We start from the raw sequence: 26,152 nt of genomic DNA, 5'->3' as shown, positions 1-26,152 counted from the left end.
CACATGTTAAGGAGCTGAAACTCATAAACCCTTCATCCAATTTTAATGTGGATACCCTCAAATGAAAGCTGAAAGTCTGAACTTCAACTGCATCTGAATTGTTTTGTTTAAAATTCATTGTGGTAATGTCTAGAACCAAAATTAGAAAAATGTTGTCTCTGCCCAAATATATATGGACCTAACTGTACATACTATGCCTCTTTTTTCCTTGTTTAATAGGTCATACTGGGGTGTCCTGTTACATGACACAACCATTGAACTGCGATCTGGTCCAAGCAGTTGAGTTTAGAAGCTGCACAGCTTAGAAGAAAAACCAGGAGAGTTACTAGTGTTCTGTATACACTGCTCAAAAAAATAAAGGGAACACTTAAACAACAGAATATAACTCTAAGTAAATCAAACTTCTGTGAAATCAAACTGTCCACTTAGGAAGCAACACTGATTGACAATCAATTTCACATGCTGTTGTGCAAATGAAATAGACAATAGATGGAAATTATTGGCAATTATCAAGACACTCTCAATAAAGGAATGGTTCTGCAGGTGGGGACCACAGACCACATCTCAGTACCAATGCTTTCTGGCTGATGTTTTGGTCACTTTTGAATATTGGTTGTGCTTTCACACTCGTGGTAGCATGAGACGGACTCTACAACCCACAGAAGTTGCTCAGGTAGTGCAGCTCATCCAGGATGGCACATCAATGCGAGCTGTGGCAAGAAGGTTTGCTGTGTCTGTCAGCATAGTGTCCAGAGGCTGGAGGCACCACCAGGAGACAGGCCAGTACACCATGAGACATGCAGGGGGCTGTAGTAGGGCAACAACCCAGCAGCAGGACCGCTACCTCCGCCTTTGTGCAAGGAGGAACAGGAGAAGCACTGCCAGAGCCCTGCAAAATGACCTCCAGCAGGCCACAAGTGTGCATGTGTCTGCGCAAACGGTTAGAAACCGACTCCATGAGGGTGGTATGAGGGCCTGATGTCCACAGATGGGGGTTGTGCTCACAGCACAACACCATGCAGGACGCTTGGTATTTGCCACAGAACACCAGGATTGGCAAAGTCGCCACTGGCGCCCTGTGCTCTTCACAGATGAAAGCAGGTTCACACTGAGCACATGTGACAGACGTGACAGAGTCTGGAGACGCCGTGGAGAGCGATCTGCTGCCTGCAACATCTTTCAGCATGACCTGTTTGGCAGTGGGTCAGTAATGGTGTGGGGTGGCATTTCTTTGGAGGGCCACACAGCCCTCCATGTGCTCGCCAGAGGTAGCCTGACTGTCATTAGGTACCGAGACGAGATCCTCAGACCTCTTGTGAGACCATATGCTGGTGCGGTTGGCCCCGGGTTCCTTCTAATGCAGGACAATGGCAGACCTCATGTGGCTGGAGTGTGTCAGCAGTTCTTGCAAGATGAAGGCATTGAAGCTATGGACTGGCCCGTCCGTTCCCCTGACCTGAATCCGATTGAGCACATGTGTGACAACATCATGTCTCGCTCCATCCACCAACATCACGTTGCACCACAGGCTGTCCAGGAGTTGGCGGATGCTTTAGTCCAGGTCTGGGAGGAGATCCCACAGGGGACCATCCGCAACCTCATAAGGAGCATGCCCAGGCATTGTAGGGAGGTCATACAGGCACGTGGAGGTCACACACAATACCGAGCTTCATTTTGACTTGTTTTAAGGACATTACATCAAAGTTGGATCAGCCTGTAGTGTGTTTTTCCACTTTAATTTTGGGTATGACTCCAAATCCAGGCCTCCATTGGTTAATAAATTTGATTTCCATTGATGATTTTTGTGTGATTTTGTTGTCAGCACATTCAACTTTGTACAGAACAATGTATTCAATAAGAATATTTCATTCATTCAGATCTAGGATGTGTTATTTGAGTGTTCCCTTTATTTTTTTGAACAGTGTATGACTCGCCCCCAGGGCCACGTGGGGAACCCGGAACCGGGCCCTTTTGTGGGATGCTGGGGGTTGTAGTCACCGTGGCGGCGACCCGGTCCTGTGGCTCAGGGTGGTCAAACCAAATGGCAGTCTTTATAGGGTTTTTGTGGTTTAATGTCCGACTACGCCACCCGTGGATTGCGGTCAGGGTGTACCGCTGCTGCAAGGAAGTCCGCTGAGGCCGGTGTGGTGTGTGCAGCTAAAGATGGTATAACTCCCCACGGGAAGAGTATGGCCTCAGGGCAGGGAATGTGGATGATGGGAGTGGTGGTGCACGGGCGTCCCAGCACTAGTAGTGCTGGCGCGGCGATGAAGCACAGAGACGTGGGGTTGCAGTTCAAATTCTTTACTCACAGTTCTTTATATTCTTAGTCATTCCGCCGGCAGTGACTGCCCAAGCCGTGCTGCGTCCACGAGGCAGGGGGCTCAGTCAACCCCCAGGTAATTCCGAGTGTGGCACAGGACTCCCTTCTATTCCTTTCTCTGGCCGTGCCCCACCAGTGACACTACTTTTGTCCAGCTGCCTCGGGTCTTCTCTTGGGAGGCTGGATGTCCACTTCCCTGACCCTATGTGGTGTTCCTTTCTAGTAGGTGTAGTGAGGGGTCGCACCAAGATGTGATCACGACTGCCGGTCCTTGGCTAAGGATTAGTCGCCTCCACCAACTTGGGATCTGGTACCCTGTTCTGCCAACCCGTCACCTGCAATCTCCTGGGCCTTTGGGGTTCCTTCTGCCCTCGTGTCTCTGGGCCTCTCTGGGTGTTCTGTTCCTTTCTGTTTCTGTTCCTTTCTTCTGGCTCTGGCCTTCACTCTAGGCCTGCCTCGTGGAGCTGGGCCCAGACTGAGCCACAGCTCTCTGCCAGCCCTCCTGGCTGAACTCCTTCTCTCACTCCACTCTCTGTCTGTCTGAACTTCTAAGATGGTGCCCACCTTATATACCTCCCTCTAGTGTATGAGCCCAGGTGACTTGCAACCTATGGGCTCCTGCCTATGCCCAGAGACCGTCCCCTCCTGCTCCTACATCACTGGGTTTTCCTCCCCCCTCGCCACTCCAGCCAGGTACAGATTCTGTCGTGTCTGCATTACAGTCTAATGGGAGCACCGTTGAGCTGTCCCCCGGAAATGGGATGTGTGTGATGCATGCAGCCTACCGAGCCCTGGTCCACACACCATCCTTACCCGGGAGTGGAATATCACACCTCTGGTTGAGGTGCAATACCCCTGTAGCGGCTGAACCCTCGGGGCGCTACATGTACATTTCCAGTACTGGTCAAAAGTTTGGACACCTGTTCATGCAATGGTTTTCCTTGTTCTTATTGGCATGTGTACATTGTAGATTCAGACTGAAGGTAGCAAAACTACAAAGGAACACATAAGGAAACAAGTAAAGAAACGTGTGAAACAGACCAGAATATGTGTTGTTAAGCCTGATGATGAGGCCTGAGAAGTCTTGAAAGCTTGCAACCTGTTACCATCTTTTCAGTTAGCCATTAAAAGGTATCAACCACTGAGGACTCTCAAATCTAAATATTTTTCTATCTACTGGCTAACACGGTACAAAAATATATATATATTTTTTTTCCCTGTATCAAAATGGAGGATACCAGAATATACCGCATCTTGATGGAACTAAAGCCACTTCTGAAGAAACGTGCACAATTGGACAGCGACATTTTTTTCTTATCTAAATGCAAAAAGGAGAATCTAATTCCTAAAGGACTCTAGATTACAAACCCAGTTCTTCATACCTACAATACTCATTATGCACAAAACCTTTGTCACAGGACTTCTGAGAGACTAAGGAACCACCTTTTGCATGTCTTCTACAGCATCAAGAGTAACGTCCAAGGGCAATTAGAAACTCGGAGGAAAACACTTACAGAAAACACAGAGCAAAAATTACAGCAATAATACAACAAACTACGGACTCTTCTGATTCATAACAAGGGAAAGAAGCTGCACAGATTGCACCTAAATTCAGGACGCTAAACAAACACATACAAAACAAAGCCAAAACCTGACAACTTAGACAAACACTCCATTCCAGACACAGAAGCATCTAACTGTGTCATCAATCTCTCAGATTATACACCCAACAAAGAGCAGCTGACCGTGCTTTCTAGAGGACTCTCATTTTGTCCTGCTAAGGCATTGGATAAAACTGAACTCTGCAGTGATATGGAAAATTATTTCAGGAGACTGCGCCTGAGGGAATACTTCAGTGCTACAAAATATTCAGAACTGACCCGATCTGAAGGAAAAGGGATCTTGACAACCAATAAGAGGTCAGATTGGACTCCTCCACCTTCTCCAACCCTCATTTGGATACACATATAGACTCCTTCAGACATTTGATGAAATCCACCATCCTAGACACAAACAGGAGACAAGCATCCAACATCAGTGCCGAGGAGAGAAAGGCCATACGATCTTTGAAAACCAACATAGAAATCATCATTAAACCTGCTGACAGGGGTGGAGTAATAATCACGATGAACATGTCAGACTACATGAAGGAAGCAAACAGACAACTGATGGACACACGCTACTACAAAAAACTGGAGTCTGACCCTACACAGGACTATTACAAGGAACTAAACAAGTTGGTATCTTGTCTGCCTGATGAATCCATAAGAGCCAATGACCTGATACCAGAGAATCCAAGAATAGGGACATTCTACAGGGTGGGCCATTTATATGGATACACCTAAATTAAATGGGAATGGTTGGTGATATCAACTTCCTGTTTGTAGCACATTAGTATATGGGAGGGTGAAAACTTTTCCAGATGGGTGGTGAACATGGCGGCCATTTTAAAGTCGGCCATTTTGGATCCAACTTTATTTTTTTCAATGGGAAGAGGGTCATGTGACACATCAAACTTATTGAGAATTTCATAAGAAAAACAATGGTGTGCTTGGTTTTAACATAACTATATTCTTTCATGAGTTTTTTACAAGTTTATGACCACTTATAAAATGTGTTCAAAGTGCTGCCCATTGTGTTGGATTGTCAATGCAACCCTCTTCTCCCACTCTTGACACACTGATAGCAACACCGCAGAAGAAATGCTAGCACAGTCTTCCAGTATCCGTTGTTTCAGATGCTGCACATCTCGTATCTTGATGGTATGGTGTGGTATATGGGGTACAAAGATAGTGGGGCAATTCTTCATCAATGGAAACCTCAATGCCACTGGATATCTGAAATTGCTACATGATGATGTGTTGCCCTCTTTATGCACTGAAGATGGCACGTTCCCTGAGTTTTTCCAACAAGATGGTGCACCACCACATTATGGGTGTCAGGTCCGAGCATTCCTACATGAATAGTTTCCTGGAAAGTGGATTGGTCGTCATGGGCCAGTTGAATGGCCACCAAGGTCTCCCGATCTGACCCCCTTAGACTTTTATCTTTGGGGTCATCAGAAGGCAATTGTCTATGCTGTGAAGATACGAGATGTGCAGCATCTGAAACAACGAATACTAGAAGCCTGTGCTAGAATTTCTTCTGCGGTGTTGCTGTGTCAAGAGTGGGAGAAGAGGGTTGCATTGACAATCAAACACAATGGGCAACACTTTGAAAACATTTTATAAGTGGCCATAAACTTGTAAAAAAAATAATGAAAGAATAAAGTTACATTAAAACCAAGCACACCATTGTTTTTCTTATGATATTCTCAATAAGTTTGATGTGTCACATGAACCTCTTCCCATTCAAAAAAAATAAAGTTGGATCCAAAATGTCCGACTTCAAAATGGCCGCCGTGGTCACCACCCATCTGGAAAAGTTTTACCCCTCCCATATACTAATGTGCCACAAACAGGAAGTTGATATCACCCACCATTCCCATTTAATTTAGGTGTATCCATATAAATGGCCCACCCTGCATATGCTTCCCAAAATCTACAAATCTGGTAATCCAGGAAGACCAATTATTTCATGTGTGGGCACCCTTACTGAGCAAGTTTCTGGATACGTAGAGGGTGTTCTTAAACCCCTGGTAAAGAATACACCCAGCTACATTCAGGACACGACGGATCTACTGAATAAACTAGCAGCAATAGGTCCTCTACCAGAAGGAACCATCCTGGCCACCATGGATATGGAATCGTTGTACTCTAATATCCCACACCAGGATGGATTAAATGCCTGCAAAATCTTCATGGAAAATACAGGAATTGATGCTGATTCCGTGGTGAAACTTACAAAATTCATCCTCACCCACAATTACTTTGAATTTGATAACAACGTATATCTACAGGAGACTGCTACAGCAATGGGAAGTAAGATGGCTCCACAGCCAAGCTTGAAAGTGACTTTTTGTCGTCATATCCCATCAGGCCTCTGGCCATCTGGACAGAGTCTGAGCAACAGCTGAAGACGTTCCATGAACACTTTAATCGATTTCATCCCACCATCAACCTAACACTCAACTACTCCTGTACTGAAATTAGCTTTTTGGACACCATCATCAAGGTACATAACAATGAAATAGAGACATCCTTGTACCAGAAGCCAATCAACCGTCCAACATACCTTAAATGGGACAGTTTACATCCGAAACACATAAAAAACTCTATTGTCTAGAGCCAAGCCATCAGATACAATCGGATGTGTTCCAACCCTATAGATAGAGACAAACACCTTGATGGCCTCAGAAAGACCTTTATGAATCAGGGCTACCATCCAAGAACAATTGAGAACCAAATTACAAGAGCCACCAGAATATCAAGGAAGCAACCGGGTGCCTCTAGTAGTCACCTACAATCCAAATCTGGAGGCGCTAAGGAGAGCTGGATGGAAACTAAAACCTTTACTACAAAAAGATGCCAGATTGCAATCAATATTTCCAGAGCTCTCACTTCTGTGTTTCAGGCAGCCCCCAAATCTAAGAAGCATCATTGTCAGAAGCTCCCTGTCATCTCCTCCAGCTACAGGTACCTTTCCTTGCAACCAGAAAAAATGTTAAACTTGTCCGTTTATAATGACCACAAACAAGATAAAGATTCCCAATTCACATCAGGATTACAAGATCCAAGGTACTTTCAGCTGCATCACATCTAATGTAGTGTACTTAATTATATGCACCAAATGTCCAGCTGGGTGTCTGTATGTAGGGGAGACGGGGCAAAAACTTAGGACAAGGATGAATCATCATTGCCACACAATAAAAGAAGAAAAAATAGATCTACCTGTAGCCAAGCATTTTTTTCCCCTGATCACAGCATCAAAGACATGAAATTACTGGTATTAAAAGGTAACTTCAAATCTCAGAGAGAAAGAAGAATCTCGGAATATAAACTAATGGTGACCTTTGACACCTTCAGAGCAGGAATGAATGTTTCGCATGGATTTATGTCATTCTACATCAACTAAGGAATGTGCTCATCAGAATTGTGGGGTCATCACAACACTGCACCAAACAATAAAACTTTCACACTCCTTATCTATGAACTGCTAAAATATTTACAACCAGAAATGTTTATCTCTCCCATAGTAATAGCTCTGCTTTTCATCACCTGCCCCATCTAGTGCATTATTTCTGTGCCATATTGTGTATAAATATGTGACTCTTCAGATTTTGTGTTATATTAGCCTGATGAAGAGGCCTGAGTAGTCTTGAAAGCTTGCAACCTGATACCATCTTTTCAGTTAGCCATTAAAAGGTATCAACCACTGAGGACTCTCAAATCTAAATATGTTGTTAAGCCTTAAATTTCTCAAACTTCCCCCCTTTTATTCTGATGACAGCTTTATATCCACTTGGCATTCTCTCCAGTAGACTTTTGGGATACTGTTCTGAATATTTCAATATAATTTATTGATATTTTAAACTTTCATTTTTTTCTCAGGTATCGATCCTGCCTTCGCGTTAATGGTGTTTCTTTGCATAATTGTTGCTATCATCTCCATCAATGGACTCGCTTATGTAATAAGGTATTTTATCAGAGGTTTTCTGATATGAAACAATTTTTGTTGCATATCATATTATAATCTTTTCTGAATTATAAATAGACAGATAGAACAAATGATATGAATAAGTAATGTTATGTATGGAAATTGCTGTATTGAACATTGGTATGTGGAAAAAAACGTATTAAAAAAAGCAACACATTTTCAATATTATTAAATTGTGCTAATAAATAATGTGAATGTGAGAAATTGTGATTTTAGATTATTTTCATTATCCTACTCCTGCCTATATTGTAATTCAGATACCTTCATGTATTTATTTTTTAGGCGTCGAATTAATAAAATTAAATTGGTTAGAGGACCAAACAAAATTCTTTTGACGCTGGATGATGTCACTTTTATTAATCCACAAATCAGCATTAAGGTATGTAAAATATAATATCAGCGTACGCAAATATTCACAATTAATGAAGAAATGTAATATAGTTTATTTTTTCCACCAATCAGAAATGATTTATCTATAATGACTCCCAGCAGAGTTAGGGCTCGTGCAGACGTCCGTGCAAATCGGTCCGATCTCGAACCGCAATGTACAGACTAGCTGCGTCTCTGCCGATCCGAGTGTGACAGCCTCATAGAAATACATGAAGCTGTCATTCTTCGGTTAGGAGACTCGCGGCCAGTCTGTGCATTGCGGTTCGAGGTCGGAACGATTTATACGGACATCTAAATGAGCCCTTATCAAAATTATTTGATGTGGTTATCCAGTCATTTCAGACTAGAAAAGGCTATGAAAAATATTTTATCGTATGCTGAATGATTTACCTCCAGTTAAAAAACACAGAGGGGAGAGAGGTTGAGAAGGAGTTTGGGGTGAAGGAATTTATTATTCCTGGTGCACAAAAGTAGAAAATTTTAGTGCTTGATACATTTATTAGCATTCATGCCAGGAATTAGAGTATATAGCACATGATTTTCTGGCGCATTGACAGGCATCCTAATAAATCTGTTTTATTTAAGTCTAGCACATAAGACGCCAATCTTAGTAAATTATATCTATCAAGATAAGCAACATAGTAACAGTATAGCTTACTGTGATATAGACTATAGACAATCCTTTGATAAAGGAGAATGTACTACATTATTGTAACATCCGTCTAAATGCCTAAACACGCTTCTACTACCTCTGCCTTTGCCACCAGGTGGCACTGCACTATATCTGTGAATGCCACTGCGCAATGGTAACATGTTTCAGTTTAACTTCCAAATAGCTGGGACTTGTTGTCCTTCCTTCAGTTCATCTGTGTTTTGTAGCAGAGGACTGATTGTCAGTGTAATTAGCTGTTTCCTGTGAGCAATGGTCACTGTTCCTCCCTATTGAAATCCCTAGCAGTCAGTCTCTGGCTGCCAGTTATTGGTCATACTTACTCTGGTTCACTCCTGCTTCTCTGCTCAGACTCAACCTATTTATTCTCGTCTTTGACCTCGGCTTGTGTTTTGACTATCTGACCACGCCTCAATTTTGTTCCTGACCTTGACCTTATGGTTCTAACCCAGTATTCTGAATATTATCTGCCAGTCTGCTCCACCGGCCAGCAGCCACACCGTGGATGTAACCAGGGGAGTCAGCGTATGTCCAGATTTCTGTATAAGGGATTAAAGGGTAAAGGCCAAGGTTCCCCTGGTATCTGCTAGATGGAGTGGCTTGCACAAATCCTGTCTTTGGAAGCCCTATTAAAAGCTGACAGCCTTCCACTGACAGTGCTCCATTACAATTATTACCTGGTACATAAAATAATGGAAAATCTACAATAAGAAAATAAAAAATTATTAGAAAAAAAATATCAATATCTGCTTCTAATTGGTACAAATTTAGATCCCTTTGAATAAAAAGTATAACACACCATATTAAAATGTTTGCTACAGTTCAGTCATGTCAACGATACTGATTCCAAAATACCCAATCATGGCACATGTTATAAGAAGAGTTTTCCAGGACTGCATTTGGGCCTTGGCATGTGATCAGATTCATATCAGCTTCAGTTTGTATAATCATCTACATATGACACAAAGGATTCCTCATTTGTATTTTTCTTATTTAGGTCCCTTTTCTTTTTTGACTTGTTATTTTCGCTGATGTTTTTTTTGCGCCAAATTTCTCAAAATGGCTCACAAGGTTCATGAATTTTTCACAAATCAAAAAATGCTCTTTTTTCTGTCTTTAACAGTTTTTAAGATAAGCTATAGCGAAAGAGTGGGATAAAAATTAACCTTTATTATAAAATCGAAAATGTGGCTATCCCAGTTAGATAGACAAACAGGATCACACAAACATATATATACTAGATGGTGGCCCGATTCTAACGCATCGGGTATTCTAGAATATGTATGCGGCCAACTGGCGCAATCAGCAGAACGTTGTTTAAATTTGGCGCCAAAATCGCTGATTGGTCGTGGCCGGCAACCGCGACCAAAGAGCAAAACTGTGTTTAAATTTGGCGGCAATATCGGTGATTGGTCGCGGGTGGCGGCCGCACCAATCAGCGAACTGTGTTAGTGAGGACCGGAGAGCTTGTTTAAATTTGGCGATAAAATCACTGATTAGTCGCAACCGTGACCACTCAGCAAAATGGTGTTTAAATTTGGCGTCAATATCGCTGATTGTTCGCGGCCGGCGGTCGCGACCAATCAGCAGAGCGGGGTTTAAATTTGGCGCCAATGTCGCTGATTGGTTGTGGCCGGCGGTCGCGACCAATCAGCAGAGCGGTGTTTAAATTTGGTGCCAATAATGCAGATTGGTCGCGGCCGGCGATCGCGACCAATCAGCAGAGGGGTGTTTAAATTTGGCGCCAATATCGCTGATTGGTCGCGGCCGGCAACCGCGACCAATCAGCAGAGGTGTGTTTAAATTTGGCACCAATATCGCTGATTGGTCGCGGCCGGCGACCGCGACCAATCAGCAGAGCCTTGTTTAAATTTTGCGCCAAAATCTCTGATTGGTCGCGGCCGGCGGCCACGACCAATCAGCAGAGCGGTGTTTAAATTTGGCGCCAATCTCGCTGATTGGTCGCGGTCGGCCGGCGACCGCGACCAATCAGCAAAGCGGTGTTTAAATTTGGCGCCAATAATGCTGATTGATCGCGGCTGGCGACCGCGACCAATCAGCAAAGCGGTGTTTAAATTTGGCGCCCATAATGCTGATTGGTTGCGGCCGGCGACCGCGACCAATCAGCTGAGCGTTGTTTAAATTTGGCGCCAATCTCGCTGATTGGTTGCGGCTGGCGGCCGCGACCAATCAGCAGAGCGGTGTTTAAATTTTGCGCCAAAATCGCTGATTGGTCGCGGTCGGCCGGCGGCCGCGACCAAACAGCAGAGCGTTGTTTAAATTTGGCACCAATAATGCTGATTGGTCGCGGCCGGTGACCGCGACCAATCATCAAAGTGGTGTTTAAATTTGGCGCCAATAATGCTGATTGGTCGCGGCCGGCAACCGCGACCAATCAGCAAAGCGGTGTTTAAATTTGGCGCCCATAATGCTGATTGGTTGCGGCCGGCGACCGCGACCAATCAGCAGAGTGATGTTTAAATTTAGCGCCAAAATCGCTGATTGGTCGCGGCCGGCGGCCACGACCAATCAGCAGAGTGGTGTTTAAATTTGGCGACAATCTCGCTGATTGGTCGCGGTCGGCCGGCGGCCGCGACCAATCAGCAGAGCGGTGTTTAAACTTGGCGCCAATCTCGCTGATTGGTTGTGGCAGGCGGCCGCGACCAATCAGCAGAGCGTTCTTTAAATTTGGCGGCAATCTCGCTGATTGGTCGCTGCTGGCGGCCTTGACCAATCAGCAGAGCGGTGTTTAAATTTGGCGCCAATCTCGCTGATTGGTCGCGGTCGGCCGGCGGCCGCTACCAATCAGCAGAGCGTTGTTTAAATTTGGCGCCAACATCGCTGATTGGTCGCAGCCGGCGGTCGCGACCAATCAGCAGAGCGTTGTTTAAATTTGGCGCCAATATCGCTGATTGGTCGCGGTCGGCCGGCGGCTGCGACCAATCAGCAGAGCATTGTTTAAATTTGGCGCCAATCTCGCTGATTGGTCGTGGCTGGCGGCCGCGACCAATCAGCAGAGCAGCGTTTAAATTTGCCGCCCATGGTTGCGTCCGGCGGCTGCGACCAATCAGCGTCGTATTAGCGAGGACCGGGGAGCGGCGCTGCCTGTGCGGGTACTTCCGCTGCGAGCAGCTGGGAAATGAGCGGCTGCTCGCAGCAGAAGCATCCCGACCGGCGGCGCCGCTCCCCGGTCCTCCGTTCACATCTGCCGTCGGGAGATCAGCGGTCCTAGCCGCTGATCTCCCGACGTTAGCCACATGGAGGTCATCGGCGCCGCCGGTCGGGGTAGTTTTGCTGCTAGCGCCGCTCATCTCCCGGCTGCATCGCCGCTGACCTCCGTCCGGCAGATGAGCCGCTAACGGCTGCCATCTTTTTTCGGAAATCCCGCGTCACTGATTGGCCAATGAGCGATGCGGGTTTTCCTGGACAGACAGACAGACAGACGGGATAAGACAATTATATATATAGATATAAAACACAAAAAGAGACCTGTTTAGTTATCCAGTGTCGTTTTATAATCATATTTAACAGTTTTTGCAAGGTTTTAAAGCTATCGTTCTTCCATATTAATTTTTCCACTGGTTTTGTTAGTTTGTTATACATTGTACAGTCTAAACTTTTAGATATATTTTTTTCTAAAATTGAGGTACTGATTTCTTATTACGTTTGTGCCTTTTTTTGTCTACTTTCTGGTGTTTTTTTGCCTGTTTTTCATTTGCGCCTAATTTTTCTTTTAATTTGCACCTTTTTTAAAGTCTATTTTCTATATGTTCACCTGTTTTTTTCTTATGTTTGCCATTGTGGGTGGAGTTATGGATTTCCAGATATTTGTGGCTGGTTCATCAATTGCAACCCTTCAAAAATTTCCAAAAATTGGTGTAAATGTACTCTAGTTTCACCATACAGTGATTTTATATATGCTAGTTATTTTGGCACAATTGAAGTGCCAGTTTGAGAAAAGTGCAAATTTTTGTGCTAAAAAAGGTCAGATACAATAATAAAGACCAATTTTGACTTTGCATCAAATTCATGAAACGTGTGCAACATTTTGAATAGTTTGGTGTAAAAAAAAGTCAATAATTACCCCAAAAAAAAGAAAAGTGACTTAAAACCGAGAATGATGAATCAGATCCTGAATGTTTATATTATTTGTATTGTTTTAGTGTCATTTAATGGTAATATGAGTAATATACTTTTTTTTTTTTTTAGAGAATGAGCAATGATGGAAGTCGCACCAGTGACAGTGGACATGTTATATCAGATATCAGAAGTATGAAGTCACCAATGAGGTCTGCTAAAAGTCTCACTCCAGCTACCTATGAAAATTCCAATGTTGCGGTTTATGAGGTACATTACATTTCCTAATAACCAGGGCTGGACTGGCACTAAAAAGCTGATCTAGCACAAAAATCCTAACAGCCCGCGTACAATATAGCAAGAAAAAATAGCAGTGTGCATTGCAAGGTAAAATAACAGATGTAGGATATATCAAACACTTCCCCTCCCCAAGTCCAGCGCTTCCTCTCCACTGCTCCTGGTCTTTGTTGAGAGGTTACAGTACTGACGTCCATGGGATCAGCAGTCATAATGAGATAGACAGTACGAGACCGCTGAGCACAGTGATAGGTCATCGTGCTGTCACCGCTGCAGCCTATCAACAAGAACTGGGGCAATATTGTAGAGTCGGAGCTGGAGCAGGGCTGGGTTTGTTATTTTTGCTCTGCATTAAAAAATATTAAAACTTTGAAAACCCATTTAAAGAAAAAGCTGGTTGCAGCATTTTTGGCAAAGCCAAAACTTCATGAAAAAATACCACAAAAACCATGGTGTTTTTTTTACGTGACTGCAAGCCAATAAAACTTAAACTGGGACTACAAGACGACAGTAGCCGTGACACACTTTATACATCCAAAGATCACAAAATGCTGCTGCTACAATGCTCTAAAATGTGAGTGCAGGCTGCAAGAAATCCAAATGAGTTTTTTTTCTTCATGACTACATTTTTTAATTATGGTGCATTGAGACAGCAGTTACATGACTTGTGTCATAGCCGACGTCACCATGTAGCCCCAGCCCAATATCATGTATTTTCCCTCAGTATAAATCCTACAATACAATTCATATTGATTTACTAAAACCAAATCATTTTTAATAAATAACATTTTACACTTATTTCACTGTTCCGACACAGCACAAGATAGAAACCATCCACATGACAGCCCACATGGAAGTCTTGTACTGTGGATTTTGAATGTGTATAAGCTGTAGCATATAACAGAAGATGATTATGAACATTAAGGATTCTGAATATACAAATTACCCATAGAGTGACTGGTCAGGGGTGGACACTGAAAACAGTGGGCCCCTATGGAAGAATTGTGTATGAACTCCCGCAACCTTAAGAATCACGTTATGCAATTAATATATATTGTACACAAATAAGAATATCACAATAGATGCATCAGAAAACGTCATACAAGCGCTATGCATACATCACACAAGCACAGCACACACATCACACAAGCACAGCACACACATCACACAATCGAAGCATATACAGTACAGACCAAAAGTTTGGACACACCTTCTCATTTAAAGATTTTTCTGTATTTTCATGACTATGAAAATTGTACATTTACACTGAAGGCATTAAACCTATGAATTAACACATGTGGAATTATATACTTAACAAAAAAGTGTGAAAGAACTGAAAATATGTCTTATATTCTAGGTTCTTCAAAGCGGCCACCTTTTGCTTTGATGACTGCTTTGCACACTCTTGGCATTCTCTTGATGAGCTTCAAGAGGTAGTCGCCGGAAATGGTCTTCCAACAATCTTGAAGGAGTTCCCAGAGATGCTTAGCACTTGTTCTCCCTTTTGCTTTCGCTCTGCGGTCCTGCTCACCCCACACCATGTCAATTGGGTTCAGGTGTGGTGACTGTGGGGGCCAGGTCATCTGGCGTAGCACCCCATCACTCTCCTTCTTGGTCAAATAGCCCTTACACAGCCTGGAGGTGTGTTTGGGGTCATTGTCCTGTTGAAAAATAAATGATGGTCCAACTAAACGAAAACTGGATGGAATAGCATGCCGCTGCAAGATGCTGTGGTAGCCATGCTGGTTCAGTATGCCTTCAATTTTGAATAAATCACAAACATTGTCACCGGCAAAGCACCCCCACACCATCACACCTCCTCCTCCATGCTTCACGGTGGGAACCAGGCATGTAGAGTCCATCCGTTCACCTTTTCTGCGTCGCACTAAGACACGGTGGTTGGAACCAAAGATCTCAAATTTGGACTCATCAGACCAAAGCGCAGATTTCCACTGGTCTAATGTCCATTCCTTGTGTTCTTTAGCCCAAACAAGTCTCTTCCGCTTGTTGCCTGTCCTTAGCAGTGGTTTCCTAGCAGCTATTTTACCATGAAGGCCTGCTGCACAAAGTCTCCTCTTAACAGTTGTTGAAGAGATGTGTCTGCTGCTAGAACTCTGTGTGGCATTGACCTGGTCTCTAACCTGAGCTGCTGTTAACCTGCGATTTCTGAGGCTGGTGACTCGGATAAACTTATCCTCAGAAGCAGAGGTGACTTGGTCTTCCTTTCCTGGGGCGGTCCTCATGTGAGCCAATTTCTTTGTAGCGCTTGATGGTTTTTGCAACTGCATTTGGGGACACTTTCAAAGTTTTCCCAACTTTTCGCACTGACTGACCTTCATTTCTTAAAGTAATGATGGCCACTTGTTTTTCTTTACTTAGCTGCTTTTTTCTTGCCATAATACAAATTCTAACAGTCTATTCAGTAGGACTATCAGCTGTGTATCCACCTGACTTCTGCACAACACAACTGATGGTCCCAACCCCATTTATAAGGCAAGAAATCCCACTTATTAAACCTGACAGGGCACACCTGTGAAGTGAAAACCATTTCCGGTGACTACCTCTTGAAGCTCATCAAGAGAATGCCAAGAGTGTGCAAAGCAGTGATCAAAGCAAAAGGTGGCTACTTTGAAGAACCTAGAATATAAGACATATTTTCAGTTGTTTCACACTTTTTTGTTAAGTATATAATTCCACATGTGTTAATTCATAGTTTTGATGCCTTCAGTGTGAATGTACAATTTTCATAGTCATGAAAATACAGAAAAATCTTTAAATGAGAAGGTGTGTCCAAACTTTTGGTCTGTACTGTACATCACACAAACACTATGCACATATCATACATTAAAGTTATTTGCAGAGATATTTTTAGGAGTTTTTGAGAATAGATGCTCTACAAAAATGTTGCAACTATTGCCTAAAAAAAACGCTTAAAAGACTTTAGCTATTGATTTCATTGTTAATGCTCTTTGCTGTTCATATCTAGAGGTTTTTGAGCTTTATTTTTCAACTTCAGGATTTGAAAAATGCCTGGTGGAAAAAAAATAAAGTTCATGTCACTTCATTCGATTGTATCCTGATTGAATCTACTTCAAACTTTGCATTGTCATATTAAAATGCTGCAGAATAATGCTTCAGAAAAAAACTCTTCCAAAATGCTTCAACAACTCTTCATAACCACATCAGATAAAGGACAAACTACTCCAAACTCCCCTCCCCCCACCATAAAAAGGAGCATTTCCTAACGTGGTTTCTGATTGAATAACTTGCCATTTTTGAACTAAAAAAAGACTTTGTCTGCACATAAGCCTAACAGTTTTGAGCACAGTAAATACTTCTGTTACTTTACAAGCAGATGCAACATCCACAGAGCATCATACTTGGTCACTCACCGTCTCTTTATTAGCAAAGGGGTAAAAGGTTTTCCAAAAATAGAAGTTCCAGTACAATCTCGTCTGTGTCCCAGTTCCAAGTGAAAAAAAAATTGTATTTGCAGCTTTGGGAATATAAAAGAAGAAGCTCACACATAGTGCAATATAATATCTTTATTCCTAATGCACACGCAAGCATACATAGCTCTTTTCTCAATAGATTAATGTGGCCCTCTGTATGCAGCCTGATGCTTTGTTTTTCTTCCTTTCTAGTTTATAGTTCCAGAAAAATAGTTTTACACGAATTGTCCTTTTAAGTTACTAAAAATAGGAAGAGCCATATCCTTCTGAACGTCCATATCCTTCAGAACTGTCTCTCAGAAACAAGCAAGTCTTTATCTTGATGGTTAAAAAATAATTCTTATTTCATAAATCAGTAGTATTTGTGAAAATAAGAACCTTTGTAAAATGTCTTATGCGTCTTTCTCCTCTTGGATTGATCTTTCATTGTCAATTCATGGATAAAATTTGGAAAATCTACATTCAGTGAAGACAGTGAACACATTGCACTCTGTAAAGCCTATGCAGAACATAGCCTACGTGTGTTCACAATACAAGACTTGTACATGTGAGAAAGGTGATTTCATGCAGAAACAAATTACTTAAAATAATTTTGGATATATTATTTTCTTCCTCAAAAATTCTGAAATTCAATATATTGTTCGAAATGACAATTCCTAAAGTAAATGCTATGTAGCATATCAACAGATTTGTTTTTATATCTTCTAAGGGTGATTGGGTATGGATGAAAAAATTCCCTTCTGGAGATTTTGGAGACATTAAGCCTGGAACCAGTGATGTTTTTGAAATGGTATGATGAATCTTTGAAGCTGCGCTTTTCTGTGCCTGTTAGAATATTGCATGCTTATTGTACTATTTGGTTTATCCTTATGGACAGATGAAGGATATGCGTCATGAAAATGTCAACCCGTTTCTAGGTTTCTTCCATGACTGTGGGGTTTTTGCTATTGTCACAGAGTTTTGTTCCAGGGGCAGCTTACAGGATCTCCTCCGAAATGAGGATGTTAAACTGGACTGGATGTTTAAATCCTCTCTTCTACTAGATCTGATCAAGGTGAGCAAAGCACCATGATACATTGGTTCAAAAGTGATAACAAATTCATGACTTTAGTTTTTTTGTAATACTAAATAGCATGTTACCACCTTTTCTGTTATTCCCTACACAAGTGTACCATTTACAAGTGCACTGAGTTTGCTAAGCTTTTAGATCTTTTAGGCCGATGTTTGAATGGTTAATGAAGTACAATTCTTAGTATTTTATAACTGTTTTAACTTTTTTTTTTTTAGAAAAAAGTTTTTGCAAAGACTCAATGTTTACAGTGTTGATCCTTATTTTCCAAGACTTCTGCAATTCACCCTGACATGGTGGAGGTCAGTTTCTGGGCCAAATCCTGACTAACAGCAAACCATTCTTGCTCAATTAATGCTTAGAGTTTGTAAAAATTGCTGATTTGTTTGTCTACCCGCTTTTTGAGGATTGAAAACAGGTTCTCAATGGGACTGAGCTGTGGGGAGTTTCCTGGCCATGGACCCAAAAGTTAAATTTTTTGCTAACCGAGCCACTTAATTATCACTTTTGCCTTGTGACATGTTGCTTTATCATCGTTTGGGAGAAGTTGCTCTTGGAGGATGTTTAGAACCCATTCTTTCTGCTAGTCCTCTGCAGTCCACTCCTAGTATTTTCAACAGATTGATATTCTGCTAGAAGTACATTGATTTGACTGCAGAAGACTGGGGTAAAGTTATTTCATCTGATGAAGTCGCCTTCAGACTGTTTGGGACATTTCGAAGAATGATTGTCTGGAGATGAAAAGGTAAGTGCTACTATAAGTCGGGTGTTATGCCAGCAGTAAAGTATTCTAAGACCATTCATGTGTGGGGTTGCTTTTTTATGCAAGGGAGTAGGATCACTCACAATTTTGCCTAAGAACAAGGCCATGAATAAAGAATGGGATCTAAACATCCTCCATGAGCAACTTCTCCTAACCATCCAGGAGCAATTTGGTGATGAACAATGCTTTTTCCTGCATGATGGAGACCATGTCACAAGGCAGAAGTCATAACTAAGTGGCTCAGTGAACATAACATTGAAATTTTGGGTCAAGAAACCTCCCAGATCTCAATCCCATTGAGAACCTGTGGTCAATCCTCAAAAACTGGGTGGACATACAAAACCACAGAAGTTGAGATAAACTACAACTCATGATTAGGCAAGAATGTACTGCCATCAGCCAGATTTGGCCCAAAAGGTGATCATGTATTCCATCATGTACTTCTAAATAACCGCTACAGTGACTGGCAAGACATCTCAGTGTTATGTGATGTTGGATTACTGCAAAATGTTTACAAATTTTAAATAAGAACTCGATAAAAGAATTAAATAAAAATTGGATATATTATGTTTGGCCAACTACAATCAAAATCAGTTTTTGTTCATTTTGGGTTTAAGGTAATCTACCACTAGGTCTATGCTTCCCAGCATAAAATAGGGGTAGAGACCCTGAGTCCAATAGTGTGTCACTTAGTAAGCCCCTTGCTGTAGTTTTGATAATATCACTGTTTTTTCTGCAAGTCCTGTCTGCTAGTCCTCTATACGATGGGCTTGGAGTTACCCTGTGTTAGGCCGGTACGCAGGAGAAGGGCTTTCTCGCTGCGTCCGGCCAGGCCCTTTCCTGCTGGTCAGTAATTGTCAGCATTTAGGGTTTATTCTAGGGATTCTATATGGGGCTTTCTGCGTTTCTGCTCATGTGCCGCTAAGCCACGCCTCCTTGCGGTCATGTGCCGCTAAGCCACACCTCCTTATGGTAATGTGCCGCTAAGCCACGCCCCTTGTGGTCATGTGCCACTAAACCACGCCCCTTGTGGTCATGTTCCACTAAGCCACGCCCCTTAGGGTCATGTGCCGCTAAGCCATACCCCCTGCTGTCTGGTACAGCGTGGTTGGTTGTTCTATGGGCTGGGGCTGTCTCTAGTGTATTTAAGGTAAGGGCTCCGTGGGCTCCACCCCGGTGCCTAGTCTATCTCTTTCTAACCTGCGGTGAGGTCTCTGGCAGTAAATGCAGTGTGTGAGAGTCGTTATCAAAGGTTCCTGCTGAAAGCTCCCTAGTCATCCTAGCCATCACTTAGGGCTAGGGGAAGGCTGTGAGCAGCACGCTCTACTGTGTCGGTTCACCGGTTGGTGTCCAAGCTACGGAGGCGTCCTTGCTACTGATCCATCATTCCAGGGTCCGCCATTGTATGTGTGGTCACACTGCCGCTTTTACACCCATGTGTTGGGTGCTGCAGAGATTCTCCTCCTCTTTAGGAACTTAGGTTCCAGGCCTTTCCTGGCCTGCAGCTATCTGATGCTCTATATGCCGCCATCTAGTGCTCAGGCGTTTCATGCTGTCAAATCTTTCCTGCTCTGCACAGCGGTGCCTTGCAGTGCAGAGGTTTATTAGTTTCATTGCTGGAGTGTTGTTAACTCCCAGCATTGTACCTTGTTTAGTTACTACTTGTGTGTGCACTTAACACACTAGTTTTTTTCTTTCTCTTTGCTTAGCTGAACATTCCTCAGGGATTCAGCTGCTGCAGCTCCTCTGCAGTCCGGTGGACCCTGACGTGTCCTTTAAGTTTTATTTTATTAAAGGACATGCCAGCGTAACACCCTACCTGCACCATTGATCCACCACCGTGCTTGACAGTTGATATGAGGAGTTTGTACTAATATGCTTCATTTGTTGTTTGCCAGTGTGGCGCAGGGCATTACGGGCAAACATCTCCAATTGATTCTCATCTGTTCAAAATACCTTGTTCTTGAGGTCTCGTGGTTTGCTCAGATGAAACTTTGCAAACTTTAGCCATGCTGCCATATTCTGATTGTGCTCTCTCCTGGCAACCATTCCAAACCAGCCATACTTGTTCAGTCTTTTTCTAATTGAAGTTTAACAATCATAACCATGATAACTGAAGCCTTTAGAGTCTGAGCTGTAGCTCTTAGGTTTTTGTGCAGTTTATCTGAGTATTGTACGGTCTTTCCATGAGGTGAATTTGCTGGGATTTCCGCTCCTGCGATTATTGTCTTGATAACTGTCTTGAATTTTTTCCACTTATAACTAATTTTTCTCACTGTTGAATGATGGACTCCAAATTGTTTGGAACAGTGAATCAAGAGCAATTGATTATTAGCACCTGGCTGTTACTTTTCCTTTAAATTTCTATGGGAACATTAAGGTTTTATTTACATTTTCATACACTGCATCTGCATTTTGGCTTAGTCTTTTTTAAATACAAACCTAATTTTAGGAATTTCATAGCTAAATCAATAGTACAAGCAAAGATAGTAAACTTTGTAATATATTGGTGTATAAAGCTTCTTTCCCTACGTATCAGCCACTTCACTCTTGTGATAAAAATTTGCTCTGAAAAACTGCTCAAATCTTCCTTCAGTTCTATCTTGAGTGAGGAATAAAATTATATCTAGACATCTAGACATATATGGAGGGATACAGAAGCAAAAAACTTAAGGAGCAGCTGTTTGTGACTAGTGTCACGGGTGTGTCGCCACGAAGATCGTCACGATTACACAGCCTGACTTCTCGCAGCTGACTTTTTGGTGCTTTGTGTTTTTTGGCAGTGAGGGAGTTAATTCTCTCTCTCTCTGTGCTAGACGAGGTCCAGCCTCGCCCAGCTGCAATCAATGCTGCTGTAGTGAGACTCCTTCAAATGCCTGCTGGTCTGTTAGGGAAGTGTCGGTGAAAGCATTTCATGCAGACTAACAGAGCGGATCGTGGTATTTGGAGTTTCAGAGATAAGTGTATTCGGAGAGTTTTTTCCCTTCCTCGCTTTATCATTTATCTCCTTTCCCGTTGGTGTTCCCTCTGTTGTAGTTGTGTAGTTTTTGTATGCAAGGTGGTTTTGGTTTTTCCCTTGTACTGTCTCGTTCGTCTAAGTACTGTGTGTGGGCATATTATTACTTGTCCCCTTTTGTTGTGATCGGGGTCCTTCTCAGGACTAGATTACTTAGGTGCAGGGTGTTAGAACCTTGCTGTTAGGTTTTTTTTCCTTTGCTGGTCACATGACCTTGTTGGCCTATTTAGTCCTGCTCCGCCCTTCTGGCTTTGCTGGACTTCATTGTATATCTACTTTCTAGCTAGCCTGTGCTCTGTATCTAACTCTGTTAGTTTGCTTGGTCTACGGACCTCTATGTTCTATCTATTTTGTTTGTTCGTCTGTCTGCTACTATTTCTGTTAGGAGGTGTCCCATATTCCTCCCAGTCCTTAGTACTTGTAGGGATTCCCTCCCCACATCTATAGGTCTTCGTACAGACTAGATTAGGACTTTAGCAGGTCTGATCGCAGGATCAGGTTCCCTGTTACATCGTAGGGATTCAGCTGAGTCTCATAGTAGGGACAGATCTCCTCTCTTTCCTTAGCTTTGGTAGCAGAACATAACAGTAAGTCCAGCCAGCAAATTCTCTAAGGAAAGATTTTTCTGTTCCATCATGGTGTCGGTTCAGGATTTGGCTCATCGCCTGCAGGGACTCTCTCTGGAGGTGGCCGAGCTCCGTCAGCACGTGAGTAACTGTCCTGGAGCACATTTCTTGGAGCCTAAGGTATGTTTGCCGGATTTGTTTTTTGGTGAACACCGAGAATTTTTTTCATTTAAAAATGCTTGCTTATTGTATTTTCGTTTGAGACCTAAGTCCTCTGGGGATGAATCCCAGCGCGTAGGGTTCATAATGTCACTTTTGCGCAAAGAGCCTCAGGAGTGGGCCTTTTCTTTGCAACCTAGTGATTCATGCTTCAGATCAGTGGATAGTTTTTTGTCTGCTTTGGGACTATTATATGATGATCCTGACCGTGTCGCATCAGCTGAGACTGAGTTGAGACGTCTAAAACAAGGATCGGGTAATGTGGAAAAATATTGTACACATTTTCGTCGTTGGTCCACTCAAACAGGGTGGAACGATTCTGCTCTGAAAAGTCTATTTCTTGCTGGGCTCAGTGAAAGGGTTAAAGACCTGCTAATTGCTTATCCTACACCTGAAGATTTGCAACAGGCTATGCAATTAGCTATACGGGTGGATAGAAGACTGCGTGCTAGGGTTAATGAGAGCAAATCCTCTGCTATGTCAGTTTCTGGTTATGATAATGTGTGTACTAACAGTGGTGAACCGATGGAGATTGGATCGGTGGCACCTCGCTCTCAAGAAAAAGACCGTCGTTTTTCGCAAGGCTTGTGTTTCTACTGCGGAAAATCTGGTCATTTGATTAAAGGCTGTGAGCTTCGTATGAAGAAAGAAAAAAAAATGGTCAGTCACGCCCGTATTGCCTGTTTAAATTCCAAGGGTATATTTTTAGCTGCTTCCACGATTGCTCAGGAAAAATTAATGGAATTTCGGGTGTTTGTTGATTGCGGGTCTACACTGAATGTAATTGATGGGGGATTCGTGGAAAAACTCAATTTAAAACCTGAACCTTTGTCATCCCCCATTGCTGTGGTTTCTGTGGATGGCTCCCCTTTGAAGAATATTACTCTCAAGGTCAGTGAATTTCCTCTCACTATTAATGGTGTTCACCATGAGAAATTGGATTTGGTAGTGTTGAATAACTTGCCTTCTCCAGTAATATTGGGTTTGCCCTGGTTAAAATTTCACAATCCTGTACTGGATTGGTCTACCAGTGAAATTAAATCCTGGAGCCATAAATGTTATGACAAGTGTTGTAACGGGCGTATTGCAGCTTTGGATAGGGGAGAATTGCCTGTTCCTATTCAGGATTTTTGGAGAGTTTTTTCTGAGAAGGAATCGCAGGTTTTGCCTCCCCATAGAGACTATGATTGTTCTATTGAATTTGTCCCTGGAGCGACTCTTCCTAAGAGTCGTTTATTTAACCTTACTATTCCTGAGAGGAAGGCTTTGGAGGAATACATACAGACAAGCTTGGCCGCCGGTCACATTAGGCCCTCTAAGTCTCCTGTGGCGGTTGGATTTTTTTTTGTAAAAAAAAAAGGACGGCGGTTTACGTCCTTGTCTGGATTTTCGTGAGATTAACAAAATTACGGTACGCAATCCTTACCCACTGCCATTGATTCCTGATCTGTTTAACCAGTTATTGGGGGCCAAGTGGTTCTCTAAAATTGACCTTAAGGGGGCATACAATCTGTTGCGAATGAAGGAGGGTGATGAATGGAAGACTGCTTTTAACACTCCTGTGGGTCATTTTGAGAATCTGGTTATGCCTTTTGGTCTCACTAATGCTCCTGCATTTTTTCAGAATCTGATTAATGACATCCTTAGACCTTTGATCGGTAAAAATGTGGTTGTGTATTTGGATGACATTTTGATTTATTCGCCAGATCTGGAGTCTCATTGGCGGAGCGTGCGTGAGGTATTACAGTTATTAATGGACAATTCGCTTTTTGCTAAGCTGGAGAAATGTGAGTTCGCTGTACAGAGAATTAGTTTTTTGGGCTACATTATCTCCAGCAAAGGTTTTGAGATGGATCCGGTTAAGGTTCAGGCTGTGCAGGAATGGCCTAGGCCTATTGGTTTGAAATCGATACAGAGGTTTTTGGGTTTCGCCAATTACTATAGAAAGTTCATAAAAAATTTTTCTAGTATTGTCAAACCTCTGACTGATCTCACCAGGAAAGGTGCTGATGCGGTTCAGTGGTCTTCTGAGGCCATTGAAGCTTTTGTGTATCTCAAGGAGAGGTTCACCTCTGCTCCCATCCTTATGCAGCCTGATGTTACTAGGCCGTTTTTGGTTGAGGTTGATGCTTCCTCTGTGGGGGTTGGCGCAGTATTGTCTCAGGATAACGGGGATGGATTACATCCCTGTGCCTTTTTTTCAAAAAAATTTTCGGAGACTGAATTGAATTACGATATTGGTAATCGGGAATTATTGGCTATTAAACTCGCATTTGAACACTGGCGCCACTTCTTGGAAGGTGCGGAATTTCCCGTTCAGGTTCTTACGATCATAAAAATCTGATATATCTTGATGCTGCCAAGCGCCTGAATGCCCGTCAGGCTAGGTGGGCACTGTTTTTCTCGCGGTTTAATTTCTCCGTTACTTACATCCCTGGTACTAAGAATGTTAAGGCGGATGCCTTGTCTCGCTGTTTTTCTCCCATAGTCGGTGCTGAGAAAGAGGAAAACATTTTACAAGAAGGTGTTGTGATAGCTGCTTTAGACTCCGTTTTGGAAGATGAGATTCTTAAAGCTCAGGAGAATGCCCCATCTAACACTCCTCATGGGAGGTTGTTTGTGCCTGAGACCTTTAGGAGAGATTTGTTTGTTGAGTGTCACGAATCTCGGTTGGCAGGTCATCCCGGAATCTCTGAGACCAAGAGACTGGTGGGTCGCAGTTTTTGGTGGCCTGGATGGCAGAAGGAAGTCATTAAGTGGGTGCGCAAATGTACTATATGTGCTAGATCTAAGTCCTCACATACTCCTGCTGCGGGGTTGCTTTGTCCTTTGGAGGTCCCCAGTGCTCCTTGGACACATTTGGCTATGGACTTTATAACTGACCTTCCCCCCTCTGAGGGTTTTACTGTCATCTGGGTGGTCGTGGACCGCTTTAGCAAGATGTGTCACTTGGTTCCCTTCGTCAAACTGCCCTGCGCTAAAACTCTCGCTAAGGCCTTTGTCAAGGAAATTGTCAGACTTCATGGCGTTCCTACTGACATTGTTTCTGATAGGGGTCCTCAGTTCGTGGCTCGTTTTTGGCGTGCCTTTTGTGACAGGTTGGGAATTCATTTGTCGTTTTCGTCCGGATATCATCCTGAATCTAATGGCCAGACAGAAAGGAAAAACCAGGATGTTGAGCAGTTCTTGCGTTGTTTTGTGGCAGACAATCAAGAGGGGTGGTCTGAGTTTCTGCCACTTGCCGAATTTGCTCTGAACAATCATACATCTTCTTCTGCTGGTTGTTCGCCTTTTTTTTGTTGTTCTGGGAGACATCCGTCGTTTGGGTCGTTCTCCAAGTTGGGATCTGCCGTGCCTGAGGAGGAGAATTTTTCCGGTGATTTGGAAAGAGTTTGGACGGATGTGCGTGGTAATCTTCAGGAGGCCAACAGAAAATCTAAAGACTACTTTGATAGGAAACGACAGGAGGTTTTGTTCGCTGTTGGTGACATGGTTTGGTTGTCCTCTAGGAATCTGCGGTTGAGGATTCCTTCTAAGAAATTGGGTCCCAAGTTTGTAGGGCCCTTTAAGGTGCTTCAGGTTGTCAACCAATCTGCTGTTAGGTTGGAGGTTCCTACCTCCTGGAGAATTAATCCGGTCTTTCATGTCTCTCTGTTAAAAAAAGCTGTTGTGTCGGATGGTGACGCCTCTGCCTCTGTTCCTCCGGTGGTGGAGG

At 43.0% G+C, this 26,152-nt stretch overlaps 1 protein-coding gene across 1 annotated transcript in view; it reads left to right on the top strand.

Moving 5' to 3' along the window:
- The window catches only part of GUCY2F (guanylate cyclase 2F, retinal), a 164,304-nt gene that overhangs the window by 41,165 nt on the left and 96,987 nt on the right, over nt 1-26,152 (top strand). The window contains exons 4-8 of the mRNA XM_073637901.1: nt 7,813-7,897; nt 8,201-8,297; nt 13,188-13,325; nt 17,514-17,594; nt 17,682-17,858. Of these exons, the coding sequence (XP_073494002.1) occupies nt 7,813-7,897; nt 8,201-8,297; nt 13,188-13,325; nt 17,514-17,594; nt 17,682-17,858 (578 nt within the window). The remainder of the gene's footprint in view (nt 1-7,812; nt 7,898-8,200; nt 8,298-13,187; nt 13,326-17,513; nt 17,595-17,681; nt 17,859-26,152) is intronic.

Source organism: Phyllobates terribilis, unplaced genomic scaffold, assembly GCF_046119375.1.
Source record: "Phyllobates terribilis strain yellow unplaced genomic scaffold, ASM4611937v1 Scaffold_7__3_contigs__length_470593459, whole genome shotgun sequence".
NCBI classification, from domain to species: domain Eukaryota; kingdom Metazoa; phylum Chordata; class Amphibia; order Anura; family Dendrobatidae; genus Phyllobates; species Phyllobates terribilis.
This window is presented reverse-complemented; position numbering and strand designations above follow the sequence as displayed.